The sequence below is a fragment of the Punctularia strigosozonata genome (assembly GCF_000264995.1).
Source record: "Punctularia strigosozonata HHB-11173 SS5 unplaced genomic scaffold PUNSTscaffold_9, whole genome shotgun sequence".
Lineage (NCBI taxonomy): Eukaryota > Fungi > Basidiomycota > Agaricomycetes > Corticiales > Punctulariaceae > Punctularia > Punctularia strigosozonata.
In genome coordinates, this window is record NW_006767441.1 from 1,423,602 (window position 1) to 1,442,632 (window position 19,031).

At 54.9% G+C, this 19,031-nt stretch overlaps 8 protein-coding genes and 1 non-coding gene across 9 annotated transcripts; 4 read left to right on the top strand and 5 right to left on the bottom strand.

Moving 5' to 3' along the window:
• Positions 1 to 694: 694 nt before the first annotated feature.
• On the top strand, positions 695 to 784 carry PUNSTDRAFT_t72. Its single transcript has one exon. It is a non-coding gene; the product is annotated as a tRNA-Ser (tRNA).
• A 50-nt stretch (positions 785 to 834) lies between these two features.
• PUNSTDRAFT_89765 (phosphoserine aminotransferase) lies at positions 835 to 2,369 on the bottom strand. Its single transcript, XM_007385676.1, has 3 exons — positions 1,153 to 2,369; positions 1,081 to 1,091; positions 835 to 1,030 (listed from the first exon to the last, which is right to left on the bottom strand). Exons 1-3 carry the CDS (start codon positions 2,289 to 2,291, stop codon positions 930 to 932), a joined length of 1,251 nt encoding a protein of 416 aa, XP_007385738.1. The 5' UTR covers positions 2,292 to 2,369; the 3' UTR covers positions 835 to 929.
• A 202-nt stretch (positions 2,370 to 2,571) lies between these two features.
• Positions 2,572 to 3,369, top strand: PUNSTDRAFT_136129 (uncharacterized protein; the record flags this gene model as incomplete). The annotated part of the gene is made up of 4 exons (XM_007385677.1): positions 2,572 to 2,715; positions 2,766 to 2,871; positions 2,927 to 3,216; positions 3,271 to 3,369. The coding sequence occupies 4 exons, from the start codon at positions 2,572 to 2,574 to the stop codon at positions 3,367 to 3,369; spliced, it is 639 nt and encodes a 212-aa protein (XP_007385739.1).
• Positions 3,370 to 3,582: 213 nt separating this feature from the next.
• Positions 3,583 to 5,140, bottom strand: PUNSTDRAFT_136130 (DEAD-domain-containing protein; the record flags this gene model as incomplete). Its single annotated transcript, XM_007385678.1, has 5 exons — positions 3,583 to 3,988; positions 4,039 to 4,179; positions 4,235 to 4,375; positions 4,426 to 4,604; positions 4,658 to 5,140. The coding sequence occupies 5 exons, from the start codon at positions 5,138 to 5,140 to the stop codon at positions 3,583 to 3,585; spliced, it is 1,350 nt and encodes a 449-aa protein (XP_007385740.1).
• A 146-nt stretch (positions 5,141 to 5,286) lies between these two features.
• Positions 5,287 to 9,854, bottom strand: PUNSTDRAFT_144927 (uncharacterized protein; the record flags this gene model as incomplete). The annotated part of the gene is made up of 19 exons (XM_007385679.1): positions 5,287 to 5,585; positions 5,638 to 5,868; positions 5,933 to 6,007; positions 6,059 to 6,273; positions 6,326 to 6,373; positions 6,426 to 6,486; positions 6,541 to 6,676; positions 6,726 to 6,856; positions 6,907 to 7,157; positions 7,210 to 7,399; positions 7,459 to 7,578; positions 7,632 to 7,750; positions 7,801 to 8,090; positions 8,143 to 8,426; positions 8,477 to 8,638; positions 8,691 to 9,038; positions 9,088 to 9,277; positions 9,334 to 9,533; positions 9,585 to 9,854. 19 exons carry the CDS (start codon positions 9,852 to 9,854, stop codon positions 5,349 to 5,351), a joined length of 3,558 nt encoding a protein of 1,185 aa, XP_007385741.1. The 3' UTR covers positions 5,287 to 5,348.
• A 72-nt stretch (positions 9,855 to 9,926) lies between these two features.
• PUNSTDRAFT_105197 (glycosyltransferase family 58 protein) lies at positions 9,927 to 11,510 on the top strand (the record flags this gene model as incomplete). Its single annotated transcript, XM_007385680.1, has 6 exons — positions 9,927 to 10,059; positions 10,118 to 10,217; positions 10,267 to 10,572; positions 10,622 to 11,034; positions 11,083 to 11,218; positions 11,272 to 11,510. The coding sequence occupies 6 exons, from the start codon at positions 9,927 to 9,929 to the stop codon at positions 11,441 to 11,443; spliced, it is 1,260 nt and encodes a 419-aa protein (XP_007385742.1). The 3' UTR covers positions 11,444 to 11,510.
• A 24-nt stretch (positions 11,511 to 11,534) lies between these two features.
• Positions 11,535 to 13,348, bottom strand: PUNSTDRAFT_16924 (glycoside hydrolase; the record flags this gene model as incomplete). Its single annotated transcript, XM_007385681.1, has 6 exons — positions 11,535 to 11,760; positions 11,848 to 12,055; positions 12,108 to 12,503; positions 12,557 to 12,727; positions 12,785 to 13,158; positions 13,215 to 13,348. Coding segments are annotated over 6 exons (1,509 nt in total), but the record flags the coding sequence as incomplete, so codon positions are not given.
• Positions 13,349 to 14,110: 762 nt separating this feature from the next.
• PUNSTDRAFT_71461 (uncharacterized protein) lies at positions 14,111 to 14,356 on the top strand (the record flags this gene model as incomplete). The annotated part of the gene is made up of 1 exon (XM_007385682.1): positions 14,111 to 14,356. A coding segment is annotated over one exon (246 nt), but the record flags the coding sequence as incomplete, so codon positions are not given.
• Positions 14,357 to 14,526: 170 nt separating this feature from the next.
• Positions 14,527 to 18,847, bottom strand: PUNSTDRAFT_144929 (uncharacterized protein; the record flags this gene model as incomplete). Its single annotated transcript, XM_007385683.1, has 12 exons — positions 18,769 to 18,847; positions 18,492 to 18,721; positions 18,355 to 18,431; positions 18,213 to 18,307; positions 18,048 to 18,163; positions 17,916 to 18,001; positions 17,823 to 17,865; positions 17,691 to 17,766; positions 16,951 to 17,643; positions 16,859 to 16,899; positions 16,637 to 16,807; positions 14,527 to 16,588 (listed from the first exon to the last, which is right to left on the bottom strand). Exons 1-12 carry the CDS (start codon positions 18,805 to 18,807, stop codon positions 14,527 to 14,529), a joined length of 3,729 nt encoding a protein of 1,242 aa, XP_007385745.1. The 5' UTR covers positions 18,808 to 18,847.
• Between the last annotated feature and the right edge of the window lie 184 nt (positions 18,848 to 19,031).

The window sequence follows — 19,031 nt, forward strand, 5'->3', positions numbered from 1 at the left end:
ATTATAATAATGCCGGCCCCTCCCTTCGCCCCTGGGGCCCCTGCTTGCAGCCCCGCGTGTTTCAGCCCCCTGCTGAGATACCGCCTTTCAGCAGTCCCTTTTTGGCCTTTCGCGTCGTTCTTACTTCTATTTTTTATGATCATCCCCCCCCCTTCCCCCCAACGACGCTTCTGATCTCCTTTGATTCCGATCGGTTCTATCTACGTATCTCTGTCTGTTTACGGCTGTGTCTGTCTGTCTGTCCTGTCCGTCTGTCCTGTCCGTCTGTCTGTCTACCTGTACGACCCCGCTCTGGTAATGTGCCCCTGCCCCTGCCCCCTCCCCGTGCGACGTGTTTTTTATCTACCTTACTACTTATGACGAACATATGAATGATGCGTTGTTTGTGTGTGACCGCGTGGTCGCGTGCTTTTCGTCGGACTGGTGCGACACGGATCGGCGCGGTGAGTCTGGGTGGGGTCTGAAGTTTGTTTGGAGGGTGACTTGCGATGAGACCTTTCGTGGGCTCACATGTAACTGCATGAAAAAAAAGCACTCGGCGATTCAGAGTTGGTGACTCGGCGGGTAAATAATATCCCACATATGGCGGGGTGCGAATGCAGAACCGAAACGCCAGATCGGCAAGGAATCTAACATGTCGGATGCTATCAGTGTTGTCAACCGCTATGTATATAAGAGGGGTAAAACGGTTTAGGTCACTTTGCCGGAGTGGTTAACGGGATCGCCTGCTATTCAGCTTAGCGGTTGTGCTTTGCACGCGAGTGTTCGAATCGCTCAGGTGACGAATTTTTGCTCTGATTTCTTGAGCAGGTGATTCACCGTTCGCGACGATTTCGACCGGCACCCCATTATGTATTCATGAATCTACGTTACGGTCATACACCGCTCTGCTTTCACTTTCACAGAGTAATGTTTTCTATGAGTCGCCATCATTGTTGCCTGGACTCCTCCGAGATGAAGTCGTTCATGTACTGGATCAGTCGGTCGACCTGTTCTTCCGTGATCGCGTTGTATAGCGAGACTCGAATGCCTATGGTTCCATTAGTACGCATTAGCGATGAGAGAACTCACTTTACTCACCGCCGACGGACCTGCGTTGCATAGGCGTCAGTTTTCACGAAAGCCCGAGCATAGGTTGAAAGCGCAACATACCGATGACCCTTGAGGGCCTTCATCCCGTGCGCTTCCGCGCCATCGAGGAACCGCTTCTCCGCGCCGTCGCCCAGGACGTCGAAGACGATGTTCATCCAACTGCCCGAGCCCTCCTTCACCTTCGCGCGGAACACGCCGCGGGCCGCGCCCTCCGCGACGGCGGCGTACACCTTCTTCTTCTTCCTCTCGTTCGCGGCGGCGTACGCCTCCATCCCGCCCTGCTTTTGCATGCGCTCGAGGACGAGGCCGGCGATGTAGATCGGGAGCACGCTCGGGGTGTTGTACAGGCTGCCCGAGTCCGCGAGCGTCTTGTAGGCCATCGTGATCGGCACCGGCGCGGCGCCGAGCCGGGCGGCGGCGTCGACGTCGACGAGGCAGTCCTCGCGCACGATGAGGATGGTGAGCCCGGCCGGGCCGAGGTTCTTCTGCGCGCCGGCGTAGATCACGGCGTGCTCCGCGAGGCGCGGGATCGGGCGCGACATGAAGGAGGAGGAGTGGTCGCCGACGAGCGGGACGAGCTTGCCGGACGCGGCGCCGGGCATGCGCCCGTAGGGAAGGGAGGCGGGCGAGCTCTCGTCGGGGGAGAACTGGACGCCGTCCACGGTCTCGTTCTCGCAGTAGTAGATGAACGCGGGCTCGGTCGTCGTCGTCGTCGTCGTCGAGAAGTCGTACGCGTCGTGCGGGGGGATGTTGTCGAACGATTTCCCGTCCGCCGAGTGCTGCCGCGCGTCGACGGCGACGTGCACGCGCCCGCCGCCGAGCCGCCTGGCCTCCTCCGCCGCTTTCTTGCTCCACGAGCCGGTGAGGATGTAGTGCATCGCCCGGTCCTGCTCCGCGAGGTCGGGGTAGAGCAGCCTGTGCCGCGCGAGGAGGTTGTACACGACGGCGGAGAACTGGCCGGTGCCGCCGCCCTGGGTGAAGAGGATGCGGTGCGTGGGCGGGACGGCCAGCTGGGCGCGGATGGAGGACTCGAGCCCGCTCAGGAACGCGCCGAACTCTTTCGAGCGGTGCGAGATCTCGGCGACGCCGATGCCGGTGCCGTTGAAGTTGAGTAGCCCCTTCGAAGCCTCCTCGAGGACGGACTGGGGGAGCGCTGAGGGCCCCGCGCCGAAGTTGATGACCCGGTCCCTGCTGGCCATGGCGAGTGTCAGGTGAGTATCAAGTTGAACGTTGGGCAAATATCAGGTTGTGTTGGGCCTGGTGGTCCTGGTGCAGGCCTGCCTCCTGCGTTTTGACTAGATTCAAGCTCGCCATGATGATGGAGTTCGGACTTATCGCATTGGGTTGGGCGCACGATCTCCATCATTGACTCCATCACATGACCGTCCCCTCTCTGCTCCCGCAACGACTGGCGTGCAAATCATTGCTAGCTGCACCAACAACTACAGTATATATAATCCATCGACCTTCAGTGACGAAATGGTAAAGAAATCGCGAACCAAAGCTGCACTCATATCTGGACCTACGCCGAAGCCCGCTCCTCCGCTAACGTTTCCGGACCTTACACCAAAGATGGAATTGGAACGCACCGTCCTTGTTGATGACCAGATCATACTTCTAGACGTACAGAGTATGCGCACTTGCCGCCTTTTGCCGCCTTGACCTCCTCCTAGGGACTATTTGATGCTGAAGAATGCAAACGTTACGTCAAGTTCATAGACGAGCTTCCTCTCGAGCTCACTCCGCCTCCGAAGCGAGGCGAGGCCGAGAGAGTGAACCGTACGTTTCGATGTGCCTTCGTTAAGCCAAGCCGTGGTATACATTCGTTGGTCAGATCGCATCTCAGCGTCGTCTCCCTCGTTCGCGGAGAAGCTCTACGCTATACTCGCACCGCACTTGCCCGAAGAGTTTCCCTATCCGTCGTCCGCAAGGCGGCCCGCAGGGAAGACCCATCACTCTCCTCATTCACTGAACTCGAACATACGGATGTACAAGTACACACCCGAGCAGTATTTTGGGCCGCACTACGATGACTCCGTTCGGGACGCGGTCACGGCGGCGAAATCCGAATGGACCCTGCTGATCTACTTGACCGGCGAGGAGGACGGCGTCGAAGGTGGAGAGGTAAGCCACCATTCGTCTCCCATCGCTTCCGCTTCTCACGTCGACATATCGCAGACGCTCTTCTACCACGAAAGCAGGGGTAAGCCTCGTGAAACCATCACACCCCCGCTGAGACGCGGAATGGCGTTGTTGCATCGGCGAGTACAAGTATAATTTCGACGTTTGGATGTGAGCTAACAGCACAGGCAGGCATGGGAGTGACTGTATGCTGCACGAAGGTTCCCCGGTGAAAAGGGGGACAAAATACGTCTTGAGGTCGGATCTGATGTTCCTCGCGTAAACCGGTCACGATGCACGCGACGGGGAAGCCGCCCTAACCTGGCAGATTCAGGCATTGAGGCAGGCAATTAGCCACTCCTCCAATGTTCATCGCCGCCCCTTGCTTCTCTTCCTTGACGGCATCCCCGCCTCGACCTCGTCGTCGTCCCGATCCCGGTCATCTCGACCACCCCCTCCCTGCACTCTCCGCTTCCTCCCCCCACCGCCACCCGCGGCTTGCTCCTTCATCTCGTTGATCGCCAGCCGCCCCGCCTCGTTCACCCTCTCCCTCAACAGCGCGATCTCCTCTTTATCCGTCGGCCACAACTCCATCTTCTTCTCTATCACCTCCTCGATCCGCTGGATCAGCTCGACGTCGTACTGCGTCACGAGCGTGATCGATTTTCCGGACCGCCCCGCGCGCGCCGTCCGGCCGACGCGGTGGATGTAGTCCTTCGAGTGGTTCGGGATGTCGAAGTTGATGACGATGTCCACCGAGGGGATGTCCAGCCCTCTGCGAAGGCGTTGGTTAGTTTGCGTTCGCTCTAGGTGATTGCCGCTTACCGGCTCGCGACGTCGGTCGCTACGAGCACCTTTCGGCCCCCGCTTTTGAACTTGGCCAGAGCGCCTAGCCGAGCGCTTTGACTGAGCTGACCGTGCAGGGGGACGGCGGGAAAGCCGAGGATGCGGAGCATGATGGATAATCTAACAAGTTGGCAGACGTCAGAACGCATTTTACACGAATGTGTGAGAGTCGTACCGCTGAGCATCATGGACCGTTCGAGTGAAGATGATGATCGAGTTCGAGGCAAGAGAGTTGGCGAGGTATATGAGGTGAACGTCCTTTTGGGAGAGTGGTATAAATAGGTAATATTGTAAGAGCGTAGATACTGTTTGGTATCTGAAGTTGATTCGACATTCCGCAACGGTACTGGATAGAATACGACGCACTTGGAAGAGACCTCCACCCGTATAGGATTGGACAAACTTGCCCTTTGCAGCTTGGCGACCTTCGTGGTCATTGTGGCGGAGAACAGGTACGTTGTCCGTTCCTTCGGTATGATCTTCAGAATTTGGTCGATGACCGGGCCGAAGTCCAGATCCAGTAGACGATCCGCCTCGTCTAGTACCTATCGACCAGGTCAGAATAACATTCGGCTTTGAAAAGAGCTGAACAGCATACCAGGAACTTGAGCCCTCTCAAGCTGAACCCTTTAGTCTCCGTGAGATGCTGCTGCAGACGTCCCGGCGTGGCCACGATGATATGCGGCTTCTTCGCCAGCGCGACAGCCTGGTCAATCAGATCCATTCCTCCCACCAACACCGCACACCGCACGCCCATGGCCGATCCCAGAGCCTCAAACTGCTGCGAGATCTGGTACGCGAGTTCACGAGTGGGCGCCAAGACGCAGGCGAAGAGACCCCTCGGCTCCTCCCATAGTTTCTGCAGTATAGGCAGCGCGAACGCGGCGGTCTTTCCGGATCCCGTCGACGCTACGCCGATGATGTCGCGACCTTCGAGAGCATGGGGTAGCGCCTCTCTCTGGATATCCGTCGGCTCCTTGTACTTCAGCTGATCAAGGGCTTCCAGTAAAGGGTTGATGAGTCCAAGAGACTTGAAAGTAGGCTCCGCTGTTGATGTACTGGCTTCTTCAGGCGACGGCATTGGTGAAGGAACGGACTTGCTTCGCGGGACAGAAATTTCGCACTTTGCGAGCACACCGCCACCAGATCGGGACGCCCGATCCGGACCCAGGCAAGCTCAGTGAGGTTGGGTGGCGTTACTTATCCTCTCAAGAATGTTGCAGCCTCCGTCGTTCCACATAATAAAGCAGAGATAGATTACACAAGGTATCAGTCCCAAGGAGAATGCATCATTGCTGGTAGTCATGCCCCATTCCGACCACGAACGTACTCCGGCCACCTCTCGGTAGGATCAATACCCTCTCCGCGCCATGCACTTGATAAGTGTCTATGCTCGGAATGGCCATAGATCCTCCCATCGTCAGCGAGCCGGCAAGAGGAAGCGGAGTCACGGATATTCTGGGCAAACTAAGCTCGCCGTGGTGAAGTGCAACGAGAGTGATGGGGAGCGAGAATGTCTCGCCATCCTGGATGGCCTGTAAGTGCGGGCGATACGCACGAGATATTCGAGATGATCACCTTTGCCATGAAGTCACCACGCTTAGGCCCGCTCACAAGCCAATCCCGCACCATTTCCTCGACGTCGAAACGGAGCATGTACCCGTCCACTGTCGAGTTCCGTCCCCAGTGCAGCGACGTTTTGACAGATATGAGAGCTGGAATAGGTTGCCCTGCATGCAACGATCGCGATTTCTTCGAGTCCGATGTTAGTGGCATGGGTGATAAGCGCAAGCATGCAGCAGCATTGATCTGAGATGAACAGGGCGGCGTAAGCGACATCGTTCTCGTATATCTCAATTTAACGGAGACTTACGCTCATTTGGGGTACGTCCATTGATATTACTAGCTCGCGCCATGGACCGGGGACAGACGCGTCTGCTCTCAATCTCTATAACACACGTCAGTGTGCTCAGGTTTTGTGCTCAGACCCTTGACTGACCATCTTAACTTGAGCGACAAGCTGAGCCAGAGGAGTGTCGCCATCGACATCCTTATGCAAGCTCAAACGACCAGTAGCATTGTATATGTCCATCCAACTGCCGATGGCTTGTATTTCAGCGAGCAACTGGTCCATTGCTACTTGGCGAAGTGGCGCGTATGATGGCGAGGATTGTACAGCTTGATCCATAGCGCGACGGATAAGGGCATCGAGCTCTGCCTCTGGATTCAGGGATGGCACTCGATGTAAGACAAATACCAAGCGAACCTTCCTGTAGAGTTTGATAGGTAATGCGCAGTTGTAGCGGTTGCCTCACTGCGTAACCTGTCAGCCTCCTATAATTCCGATGTTCGTCAAATAGACGTACCTGGGCCGTCATCCGACTCAATACGAAACACGAAGTTCCCAGGACGAGCTGGTGCGATCGACTACGGCGCTGCGTCTATACGAGGGTTTCCAATCACCAGTGATGAGGCACTCACAGTGACTGTCCGATGTCCAGATTTACATGCGGTAATTCGAACCGAACTCTGAGGGCCCTCGGCCAGTTCAAGGTCGACAGACCGTAGCCTAACGACCTGCTGTGATGTCGTTGAGATGATGAACTTTGAGAAAAGCCTGGCGGATGTAAGCGAAGGCAACCCTCCCTAGGAATACCATCGCATACCTAGACCCTCTGAAGAAGTCTTGGACATTGGCCGCGACAAGCAGGGTGGTGTTTAGTATATTACTCAGATGCAACGTCCTTTCTACATCTGCTTGCGAGACCGTCCTATACGCAGCCTTGACTCCTACTTTCTGTGTATGGTCAGCGGTGGTAGGCAGCTGATTGAGTGAGCGTGACATACCACGGCCGGGAAGCTCGATGCGTCAGAATGAGGTACAGTAAGGTGCACTGTTGCACCAGCTCGAATGTCCGAGAGGATGATGTGACTCTCTTCGACGCGAAGTTGCACACTCTCGTCGTCCGCGTCTATGGTACTCCGGTCGTGCATGCAACGAATACCTGGGGGAAGAGATATTTGAAGGTTCGCCGAGTGAACATCATTTCTCCCGCTCGAGATGACTACGTGAATTGTAGAAGGCGCTCCCAGCTCGACTACAGATCACCATCAGTATATGTTCGTGAGCGACAAAACTTGGGTACAAACTGCGTCTTGGTTGTTCGAGTCGGATTGAGAACGATGCCGGGTCTTGCGGTATATGCACGAGACATGGTCGATCCTTCTTTGTTTTAGATTTCTTCCATACGCTGGCTGCATCCCAATGCTTCCATCTCAAGTGCAATCGTGAGATCCGGATCTCACTCGCATGAAGTACGTATGTGCCATGAGATGATGTCTTGCGATGTCATAGCATCAGCTGGTATAAACAACAGGTAGTGTCGGTTGTTCACGCACAGGACAGGATAGACTGAAGGTCGACGTGCCGCTGGGGATATCATTGACATCTTCCTGAAATACAAGTGCGTCGGCATCCTGGCCAGTTAGGTTGACCAGAATCTGATCAGCGGGAATAGCCTATTGCTTGGAGTATCAGGTATCTTCGATGCATCCGCAGAAATATGACGCACGCATGGAAGGGAGTTTTCCACAGTTATTTCCAATGAGCACCGGTCTTCCGAGCTTACTAATTTTGCCTGGTTAGTTGAGACTTTGACAGACAACATCGAATGATCTGGGATCTCCATGTCTGGCGAACGATCAGCTGCGGACTAGCGATGAGAAAAACCGGATACTAACCTGCCTCCATTGCCGAGGCCGACGAGCTCATGGCAGACATGAGGCGCTTCAAATACTCGTTCTTGTCTTCCACTTGCATGAGGAGGGCTCCTTCTATATCCTGAACGTAGGCGGAAAGGAAATTGAGTAGCATATGCATCCAGTCCTGGTCCTTGGGTTTTTCTAGTTGTTGGTGGGTATCCAGAGCCTGGGAGAGCACATAGGACTCCAATGAGGTCCACTTGTTCGGTCCATAATGCGCGGGGAGGGAGGAGAAGGTCGTCAACGCGGTGGTGAGTTGACCGCGGTGCCTGTCCGAGGAATGTGAGACCAGCGCAGTAGCTGCATGTCATGGTCACCTACACGTCCAAGGCAGCTAGACTCCCGTGTAGCTTCAACGCCGACTTCCTGCGACCAGCTTTCGCAAAGAAATCAATCGCTCGTTTGGTGATTCTGTTGTATAAATCATAGAAAGTCTCCTTGTCCTTCAGCGCCAAGACAAGGTCTGCATTCGATATCTTTGACGTAGATCGCTTATGCGTCCCATTCACTCCGTTCGTCTTTGGTACGGCTGGGTTTTCGGTCAGTGATATCGAGAAAGGAGGCTTGTGGGGCAAATATCCAGCTTTGACTCCTATGATATCAAGCTATCACAAGGGTCAGTGTGGTTGCCGTGAACCAGGGCTGACCGGCCCACCTGGTTTCGAGCGAGGTTAGTGAGATCGCCTTTAGCTGCGTTGAACGACAATATCGTAGCTGAATCAAGTTCGAATGCAGAAGCCCACTGTTCAGACTGCGAAACTACGCTGAGTGCCGAGCTGTACGTCCAGGATTCGACGAATGGCTCCGGTATGCCATCCTGATATGGTGCGTTGATATAGACTCTTGCTCAAGAAACGAGACGCACTCACATTCATCTCTCGCAAACGTCTCCCAAAAGAGCTCAAAAAAGATGTCGCCTTCCGAGCAATCTCGATGACTCGACCCAACTTCGCCAACACCAGACACTGTCGAGCAAGCAGATACACCCGAAAGTCGAACACAGAGATAGTGTTAGCCAATATCAGATCCCTATACGGCTTCTTCGTGATGGAGAGGAGAGGGGCGGAATCGTCTTTCGGTCCTGGATTTGCGAAAGATCCAAACCAAGTAAGGTTTTTGTCTTTCAGGACCTGGGTGAACAGGGCTTCTAATTCGTCGTATTGGAGTAAAGCTTCTTCGCACAAGTTGACATCCTCGAACGAGGATGCGAGGCTTTCCTTCTCGGTACGTCAGCCCTTATTGCAATGCATACGAACAGGATCAGACCTTGAGGATGAAGAAAGTGCAAAAGTTCCACCCGGGCATTTGTCTTTGGTTCTCTGAACGCTTAACCTCCTCTTCGCGCAGGGATATAGCGGAGTCGAAGGCAGAGAGAACACCATCTTTAATTTTATTGATAATTTCGGCCCAAGCTGCCGGGTTGTCTTGTGCAGGGGTCCAGGCCAGCTGTACACATCTGCAAAGGACTGATCAGGACTGAAAGCCTTCGGAGAGTATCAAGTGTATCCTCGCCTGTCCCGCCTATCAACGTTGAAGTCCGCCTTGATTTTATCCAGCACAGTAGATCTCATTTGTAGGAACCCAGCTCTTGAGGCGCGCACATCCTGCCCGACAAGGTGCAAGATGAGCCATTCTTGGTTCCTACGCTGAGTGACGGTATTGTGCCAGTCCTTCATATGCCTCTTGACCGAAAGGCGGTATGTCTCGGCATCCTAGCATTATGCTTCAAGATCACGTCGAAGCGTAGGACATGGGGAACGCACTTCGCACGTCGTAATGTAAATGTTCACGAGAGGTTTCTCCAGTACAGTCAAAGGGACTTGCGAGACGGCCTCATATCTGACTGAGTCCAACGCTACGAGCTCGATGGGCAACTCTTGGATTGTATGAAGTGGTCGGTGCGCAGATCGCCAGTGCAAGTTTCGTAGAGGGAGCTGAGAAAGCAACGACGCCCGGAGTTGCTTCCATTGCTCAGACTCGAGAAAGCTGCCGGAAGCTGAATATGTAACCAGCGCACGCTGCTGAGTAGACATGAGACGATTGATCCCGGGACGCTCAGCGACGGAGATGAAGTCACAGGCCAAGCAAGTTGGACGCGTTCCGTCATGAACGCGTTGCAGCACTTTCGTCTCCTCCTGATCCGACTACTCACAAACCCTTCCTATTTCTGGGCACTAGCTGGTCTGGTCATACTTGGCGATGCTATTCTTACTCAGCTCATCATTCGGTTCATACCATGTCAGCCCCTGCATGACCCCGTCTCGACCGCACATCGGGCGCTGACGCTGAATCACAGACACCGAAATAGATTGGGAGACATATATGCATCAGATCTCTCTGTATATCAAAGGAGAAAGGAATTACAGGTTGTTAGAAGGGCCTACCGGACCGTTGGTGTTGAGTCGACTCTTCTACCCTTACTTGCGGTATCCAATAACGGTGCAGTTACCCAGCAGGTCATGTTGCCATTCACCGCTGGCTTCACAACGTCACTAGCAGCGGAGAAGACGTTCCTCGCGCACAGCAAGTCTACGGAGCTCTCTACCTCCTGTCGTTAGCCCTCGCATGCGCGACCTACTCTGTCACTGGAGTAATACCCAACTGGCTCGTTATGCTGCTGCCGCTGAGCAAGAGACTACATTCCTTGTATGTCCTCAGGCTGTTCAACGACTGCTGGATGGCCGTTGCCGCCCAGGCAGCCGTGCTGGCCTATGCGACGGGCGCGGACGTTGTCGGCACACTGATGCTGAGGTCGGTACTCGTGCCTATTGCATGCCATTGCTTTGCTCATAACCAGCAGCCTCGCCATCTCGACGAAGATGTCGGCCCTTTTGTACTTGCCTGGCCTTCTGGTCGTTCTGTTCAGGAAGCGTGGGCTGGTCCAAACTGCGCTACACCTGACCGCCATCGTTGCCATACAGGCATGGCTTGCGGCGGATTTCCTCAGGGCCGACTCGGAGGCTTACTTCCATGGAGCCTTCGACTTCTCCCGCGTATTCCTTTACAAATGGACCGTAAACTGGCGTTTCCTCGACGAACAGACGTTCCTGGACCCCCGGTTTGCGAAAGCCCTTCTGCTCTGCCATATATCTACTCTCGCAGTGTTCGGTTGGCGTAGATGGTGCTCGGAGGACGGCGGCGTTCTACCGGTCTTGGGGCGTGCATTCAAGCGGCCTACGCAATCTCCTGCTCTCGGCCCTATATTGTCTGATGGTGAGTGCCAAGCGACAGGAAGTTTTGCGCCTTTCTAATAACAAACAGACGTTGTAACGATCCTGTACACGTCGAACCTCATCGGCATACTGTTCGCGCGCTCGTTGCATTACCAGTTCTATTCTTGGTACGCTCAACAGTTACCTTTCTTGGTTTGGAGGACGCAGTATCCTGCTCTCATCAAGTATGTGACGCTCAACAAAAAGTTCACGCTCGATGCTCACGCGTTCTCATCAGGGTTTTCCTGCTCTTTGGCATTGAATACTCCTGGAACGTTTTCCCTTCCACGACATTCTCGTCCTTGACACTTTGCATTGCCAACGCCTTGGTGGTCTTCGGCATCTACCTCGGAAGTGCAATGCGGTCGGATCGTCTGATACGGACAAACGTGGAGGTTGCGTCATCATAAGTGATACCCGCGGGGGTGGACTGCAACCATAAACTTTATAGGGTTCATGTCCATACATACGTACTCAATCAAACAAATATCATTGGAAAATGGTAGCTATGCGATTCTCTCCGTCTCGTAAACCCGCGATGAACGCGTCGCGGTAGTATCCCTCCGATCCCTCAGGCAGGTGCAGCAGCAGCATACTGTCCGTGATGTATTGTTCGACGAAGCCAAGTTTGGACAAGCCATGAGCAGCAAAGATCTTTGCGGTGCTGAAACCGTCGCTGTACCCCCGGCCGGAGGCTGCGTCAGGCGAGTCGTACGGGCCGTCACGTCTGAAATTCAATCCTTCTTTGGCGATCCTAGGAGAAACCAGAAGAGACACGGCGGTTATGCTGTCGTCCAAGTCGATGAGGTCGAACGAGTCAGCTTCGGTGCTGTCTAGCGATAGCTGCTCGACGGAGGCTTGCTGGACCGGAGGCGCCGATGTCAAGACAGAAGACAGCGCGCCGAGCTGCTCATCCGTGGGTTTGTCGTTCCCGTAGGAGAAGAAAGTCGCAGGCAGATCGTCACCCACTGCAGCTCGGAAACACCAGCCCTTGTCGTTCTCGCAGTCCTCCTTCATGTACGCTACACCGCCAGTCAGTCAGCATGTACTGCACCCGAACGTCAGTCTCCCTACACCAGAAGGCCCAACCAGCGGTCGAATTGAGATACACCTGGTCTTGGCCGCTGCAGAAGGCCCGCCTTGCTCCATCTTGATCCGCTTCCTTCGCGAGACTCTGTTGGGTTAATGCACACGAAAACTCGTCGACGACCAGCCTGCCCTTCGTCGTAGCCGAGGCGTGGCTCAGGTCGGCGGCCGTGTACATCTCGATGTCTGACGTGTGTTTATGAGCGGATTCGCTGGCGTCTCGAGGGGTATAGACGAAATAGGAGTGGTGATCGAGGACGACGAAGTCGTTATGCTGGGCGACGTATCCGCTGTACTTCCCTAGGTTGAAGGCGTCGTGAATGTACAAAGGGAGGTTGCATGCTTCTGGCAAGGTAGCGCGCATCGCCGCAATAGCCCGATCATCTTCGCCGCCAAGTTGATTGTCAGTTCCAGACACGATAGAATAGCAGACGTACAGAAGCCCCAGAGACCAGGGTCGTCGACCGGTTCGTTGAGGATTTGTATGCCGACCACGTTTGTGACATACGTTAGCTGCTGGGTAAGATAGGTTAGGACAGCTATCGTTTTGTCCATGTTAGCCGGGATGCTGAAAAGCCAGACACCTTTGTCGGATACGCCGGAGTGGTCTTCCCACAAATGTTCAGTACACAGGATGCCATATGGATGTGCGGAGCATGATTCACCCTGTCCATTCTGGCTGCCTACGGCACCATGTAGGTCGACGAGGACCCCGATTCCCGCCTTTGCTGCCATATTGATTGCTCTTACAACGTGGACCCAAGAATTCTTGTACACGTCGCCAACAGGGTCGTAGAGAGTGCCGCCAGTAAATCCAGGACCGAGATTCCAGTATCCTATAGGGAGGCGTACAGTATTGATGCCGATGCTGGCAAGGTAATCAAGATCTTCTTGCGTGATGAACGTGTCCCAGTGACGTTCAAGCACAGCTCTCGCGCCGTCGATAGATCCCCATCCATACGCAATGTCTGCTTCAGAGATCTTGGGGCCACTGGCACAGTCCCACAACGAAGGAGTCATCCATTTTTCATGCACGAACCTAAGGAACGGGTATCAGCTATGAAAGTGTTATGCGTGGAACATCGCACGGCATACCAGGAACCCAGATTTACGGAGCGTTGCTGCCTGTAGCGGTATATGTTCGCCTTGATGGAATCAAAAGGCAGAAACGGTTCATCTGGGAAAGGGCTCGTGTAAGCACCTGGATTGCAGTTCGGAGCAGATAACTGCTGAGGTTCCGAGACGTTCCACGAGGAAGCGCCAGCCACTTGTTGGATATATGGAGCCGCTGTAGAGTCATTCAGAGCTGATACGTGAGGGTCTTGGACCGTGGATAGGGATGTATCAGAAAGAGGCCTTGAAAAGCCTTCGGTAAGGCTCAGAGCGCGCAAAAGAGAGAGGAAAGCATCCGTAGTATACATGTAGAGCGTAGGAGAAGGGAGGAGATCCTAAGATGGCGTTCAGAATCCAAGGTCAATGTTAAGCATTCGGCTTTCAACATTTGACGTTCGAGGCTGGCACAACATGGAGCGGTTCTGACATGTTTGGCACAGGCAGAGGCAGTCAGAGCTGCTGGTCAACCGGTAACCCAGAACCAGGGTTTTCCACCCTTGGTCGACGTTTTCTCCGCGCATGTGGCAATGCGCTCATGCGCACACATCCGCTGGCTGACTACCCTGAGTTCTCTGTAGCAAGGACCATAGAGACTACAGAATACCGCATAACCAACGAGTTAGCGCGAGTAGGGGTTCTTCGCGCCTGGTGGCAGGATGCAATCGTCGTCTCCATCCTCGCCGCGTTTTGGCCATGGGTAAGTGTCCCGTTCCTCGCTGTGATGCGCGACTCATGCTTTTATAGATATGGGCCAGTCGCTCGCATACCATAGGAGCTGTTATATTCTCCTGTGTATATACATGGACTGCCTGTAACAGAGTTCTCTGGGGTACGTCTTGACCGCCTTCTTTGTTTCACAGTGGTTGACACCATGGACAGAATCCATCATAGTCTTCCCTCCACATGGCCTGCAGTTAGAAACGCACAGAGGACATCCTCTATTTAGGCTATCGGTCTCCCGGCGCTTTATCTCAATGACTGTGCTGCAGGACGTCGTAATCAACGAAGCTTTACACGGCTGGAACGTTCGATATTATCTCGCGGTCTTGTGCCGTTATACGGACGATCAAGTGGAGATTGACGTGGCGTTTGAGGTACGTTCGCTGTCTCGCCTTATGGGCTAAAAGATTGACAATGAACCCTCCCAGAATATCTTACCACGATTTCCGGTACTGCTGGAAGTATACCATGGGATACACGATACCCTCCTGTCTGCAACACGCACAGATCGCACACAGACATCCTAAATAGCAAGCATATAATAATCCAACAGATGTTATGTGCAGGAACATCCCTATTCACGTCGAGGCTTTGCCCCAGGGCCGCCCTCTTCACTTTCATATGCGCTGAGTAGATCGTCGTACCCTTCATCGTCTCCTTGCTCCGCCTCCGAGTCTCTTGGCCTAGCCTTCGCTTTCGTGTGAGAACCTGTCGAAATCTTGCGCACGCGCGGTGCATGCCCTTCTCCAGGCAATTTTCGTCCTCCGTCGTTGGACAGCTTCCTCCTGGGAGGGGCAGTGGCTGACGTAGGAGGTGAGGGGGAAGACACGGCGCTCCCTTCGAATTGCGCCGCGCGCGGCGTAGCAGCAGCATCTTCGGCGTCTGCCTCGGGAGCGTATAGGCTATGGATATCATGTCCGATGCGCAGGTTCGCCGGCCTGTGCATTTTTCGCACCTTGGACCTCGGGCTCTTCGGGAGTCCGATCCCCGCGACGGAGGAGTCAGACGTGACCTCGGAAAGATAGTCAGGCTGGCTGCCCTCCGGCCTCACCGTGGCGAGCGACTCGCTGGGGGCTAACGAGCCGCCGCGTGTTTTCCAATCTGACTCTTCGACCGCCGTGTGGTCCGTGACTTCCGATTGATGAGGGTCGGCACTTCTGAGCATGGGATCGGCAGCCTCGACCTGTCCCCATCCGCCTTCCCTACTTCGTGTCCGGCGCACGCCGATTTCGGTGCTGAGGGAGAGTTTGGTACGTGCAGCGCCGGCACTGCGATCGGAGGTGGCGGAAGATGAAGTCGAGCTGCGCGCGCGAGGCATGGAGAAGTTCGGTGCCATAGGAGAGCGGGCCCTGCGGATCGGTACTACGCGACTCGCCGCGTCGGAGTCCCAGCTCTCGCGGCTGGTTAATCCCAGGGACGAAGCAGACGACTGTGATTCCCGCCGGCTCATCGTTGCATCGGAGGCGTAGCGGTTGTGACCGGACGGTGCGGGGCTGGGTCCTCTTGACACCGACGCTGCCCGTGAGTGGCCTGTCATCAGCGTTGAGGAACTGAGCAGGAGCGGGCGCGGAGCAGCCTTCGGCGTCGGCTTGGGAGCAGCAACTTGGATGCCGGTCAACGAAGAAAGAGATTCCTGCAGGGCCTTGGCTCTGTCGACTAAGCCCCCTTCGGGCTTCGACTCAGGGCTCGTGGGTGATAAGCCGACTGACGATATTGATTCGGTGCGAGCATGCGGCATCCAACTGTCCCTTGGGGGCCTGAAGAATGATGGACGCGGGGGCGGGGAGTACGTGTCCGAGGACGTCGAGTGTTGGATCGGCCGAGCTGGAGACTGGGCGACGCCGGACCAGCTGCTGGATGATTCTGGTCGTCTATCCCAGAGACTGTCCCTCTTGGACTGCGGAGACAGGGGGGGCTCCGATGCCGTAGAGCTAGGGACCGACTTCAAGTTGACTCCACTACCCCACGCACTCAATGCGCGCGCCCGCCAGTTGGAGCTGACCTTGGCCAGGGTGGCGGCAGCATCGGATTCCTTCAACTTTGCTGTGTAGTCCCATATCCGCGCGGAGCTCGTAGCAGATGCTGGGCTGTTCTGGGCGGACTCCGGGGTGGGGGATGGGGAGGGAGATATTGATGGTGAGCGGGCAGGGGATAGAGGAGATGGAGGCGCTTCCATGGCGCTTTGATTTGTGATGCCTTTCCAGATGGAAGTGGTTAGGCGAGAGGTAATGCCATTGGAGTTGGAGGCCGCCACAGCTGCCGGCTGAGTAACGGTCGGTTCGGGTTCGGGTTCCGTGGATTCCTCGCTATCCTCTTCCTCCTCAAATTCATCGTCGATGGGCGAGCTGACCCGGTTTGTGAAGCCGCGCCAGACGGTCTCACGTAGACGGGCACCAAGGCCAACGCTGAGCCCAGCGCGACGTGCTTTCATTTCTTCTTCTCGTCGATGCGCGAGATCCGAGGCCGTCTGCAGTATTGACTCCACCCCTCCTGCTGCCTCAATTGGATAAAGCTGCAAGAGCGCCATGCCTTCGGCAAAAGCGTCACCAAGCTCCCAAGCACGCAGAGGAGAAGGAGGAGGAATAGAGGCGTCGTCATTCCAGAGACCAGGAGAACGACGGCCTGATTTACCCAACCTATGGATTATTTGAGCGAGATGTCACTCAACAAAATCGGATCTTTACCTGAATAACGGCCCCCTGGCCCGGATTAACATGCTTGTACACACGTCGAGGAGGTAGTCCAATCTTGGATTGGAGTCCTTTTCCCTCGCCGTCCGGGTGAAGACCGCATCCCATACGGAAAATACGGATGAAAGAGGTAATGTATGTGTCAGCAGCGGCGCAAGCCAGCGGCTAGAAGATGTGGATAAGGAAAGGTCCTGAAAGGTAGAGAAATATACGCACTATGAGTAGTGTGGCAGAGCCGGGTCTAGACCCTTCGCTTGCTAGTGGCTTGTCAGCGAAGTCCCTGATCTCGAGGACAAATGGGCATTCACCAGATTCACAAACAGCTCTTCGTCAGCCCAGGCCATCCGTTCACCAAACCTCTGCAACGTTAACTTCCCCCCTTCCTCGTCTTCCAATTCAGCGAACTCGCTGATGATGGATTCGAATAGCCAGAAGGTATCAGCTTCTGCATGACATACATCAGCTGCCTCAATCTCCTGTACCAGAACGGAGTACAGGGGTACGAGCAGCGAGGCTATATGAGGAGACCTGCTCGCGGGGTTCAACGTTGAGTGGATATAGAGGAGCCTGACCAGGGCGGAGTGGTGTTTGGGATGTGCACCGTGAAAGTTGAGGGCTTTGGAGGGGTGGAGAGTGCGGGAGGTGTTCGCTTGCTCGCCAGAATTAGGTGAAGTCGGGGAGCTCACAGAAATCTCCGGAATTTCCTCTCCTTGCAACCGAATTTCAGGAGTCCCTAACGGCGCGGAGTCCTTCGCGTCCATTGCGGTGATTTTTTCGAGGCGGTCGTCCAATGCCGCCGAGCACTCGATGTGTTCCGGACACGTCGGATCCAAGGGGCACAATGTGGAAGATTCGGGTTCATCTTCCAGCTCCAAAAAAAGGCTGCCTGGGACTCTTGATATGTCCTTGGACGCGTCCAGCAACGATTTGTCGAGAGACGCTAACGGAGAAGAAGGTGGCGGGAGCTTCGTGAACGGCTCCAATAGGCGTCGAACGAGGTCCTGTATAACAAGTTAGCGACACTCACAGGACACAAAGGTGACCGCACATAATAGCTATCCCGCTGTTTGGAGGCTTCCACATTCCATGCAGTTTTGAGAGCTGGCAACGTCCCGAAGGCGAGTCTGACGGATCATTGAGAACAGCTTGGAGAGTACAGAGAGTACATGAACCCGCATACCTCCATATACGAGGCCGGAGCCAAGGCGGGTGACCGGGAATACCTTGTATCTAACTTAGCTCCATGCGGCACAAAGAAGACAGGGGGTCATACCCAAATCGCACAAGGATCGAAGCCGGGCCAAGTCCACCACCAACGTCGGAGAACCAGGATCGAGGAGTTCGGACAGTGCCGTCAGCCTGCGCGGCGTTAGTGAAGCCACGAGAGAGCTATGTTTAGACTTGCCTCTCGTGAGCACGCATTGCCGGTTTCCATTCCACTCCGTACGCGCTGGCAATGCTCACAAGGAAATCGTCCAGTCGCGCTGCCGTCGGCGGAGGAGCCGCAAGAGCCCCTAAGATCTGCAAATGGTGTGAGGAGGATGAGTAATTTGGACAGTGCATAGCGTACTTGGGGGGAGACATATGCATCGTGGTTTCCTATGGCGGAACGCGTAAAGTCGAGGCCTAATCGTTGCGCAAGTAGGTTACTGGTAACATGAAGGTCTGATTTCAGTCAGTGGGGTTCTTCGATGAGGAAGTCGCGCAATTGCCTTTAGACTCGTCATAATGATTCGCGGTATATATGATACTGGAAGCAGCTTCGATTAAGGACGGGCTAGGCGGGGAGCTATGGGGTGTGACAGGGTCTGTCAGCAGCAGACGGGGTCATACACAAAGTACCACGCACTTGTTCTCCAGCTCACTAAAGTGCTCCAGGATGACACCTATGTGCATCTCCAGCACCTGCAACAAAACTTCGAGTGCATCTTCGCGAGCGAGCTTTTGGGCCTTCGTCCGTGCTAGCGCGACCTGGCCTTGCTGCAGGAGCGTAGCGATGTCCCGTCGGGTAATTTGACCTTGCGAGTCCTTCTTGTCCTGAAGCTGACCAAGGCGCTGGGCGGTGAGCCTTAACTGTGCCTTTCATAGACATCAGCAAGAGCACAGCGCACAAGCACAAGCTTTACTTTAACTCTCGTTGCATCCCACGTCGAGGTAGCAGACATTGGGAAGACGTCGGAAATCGTGTATGCCGTAGCCCTGGGTGTTCTGCAGACGGCAGCACGAGATTAATGTGGATCGTGTTCCCGACAATTATAGAGTAGCGAAGCAGTCCGTCAAAGAAATAGCATTTGGGAATAAGTCGATGTACTGCGCAGGCACGTTGTCGTGGACCAGATCACAGCTTGCTCTAGTCATGATGCACAGGTATGAACTGACCACGTCGTGT

What these genes read in the sequence shown, in the direction of transcription:
- PUNSTDRAFT_89765 (XM_007385676.1), bottom strand. Translation starts at nt 2,291, where the DNA reads ATGGCCAGCAGGGACCGGGTCATCAACTTCGGCGCGGGGCCCTCAGCG.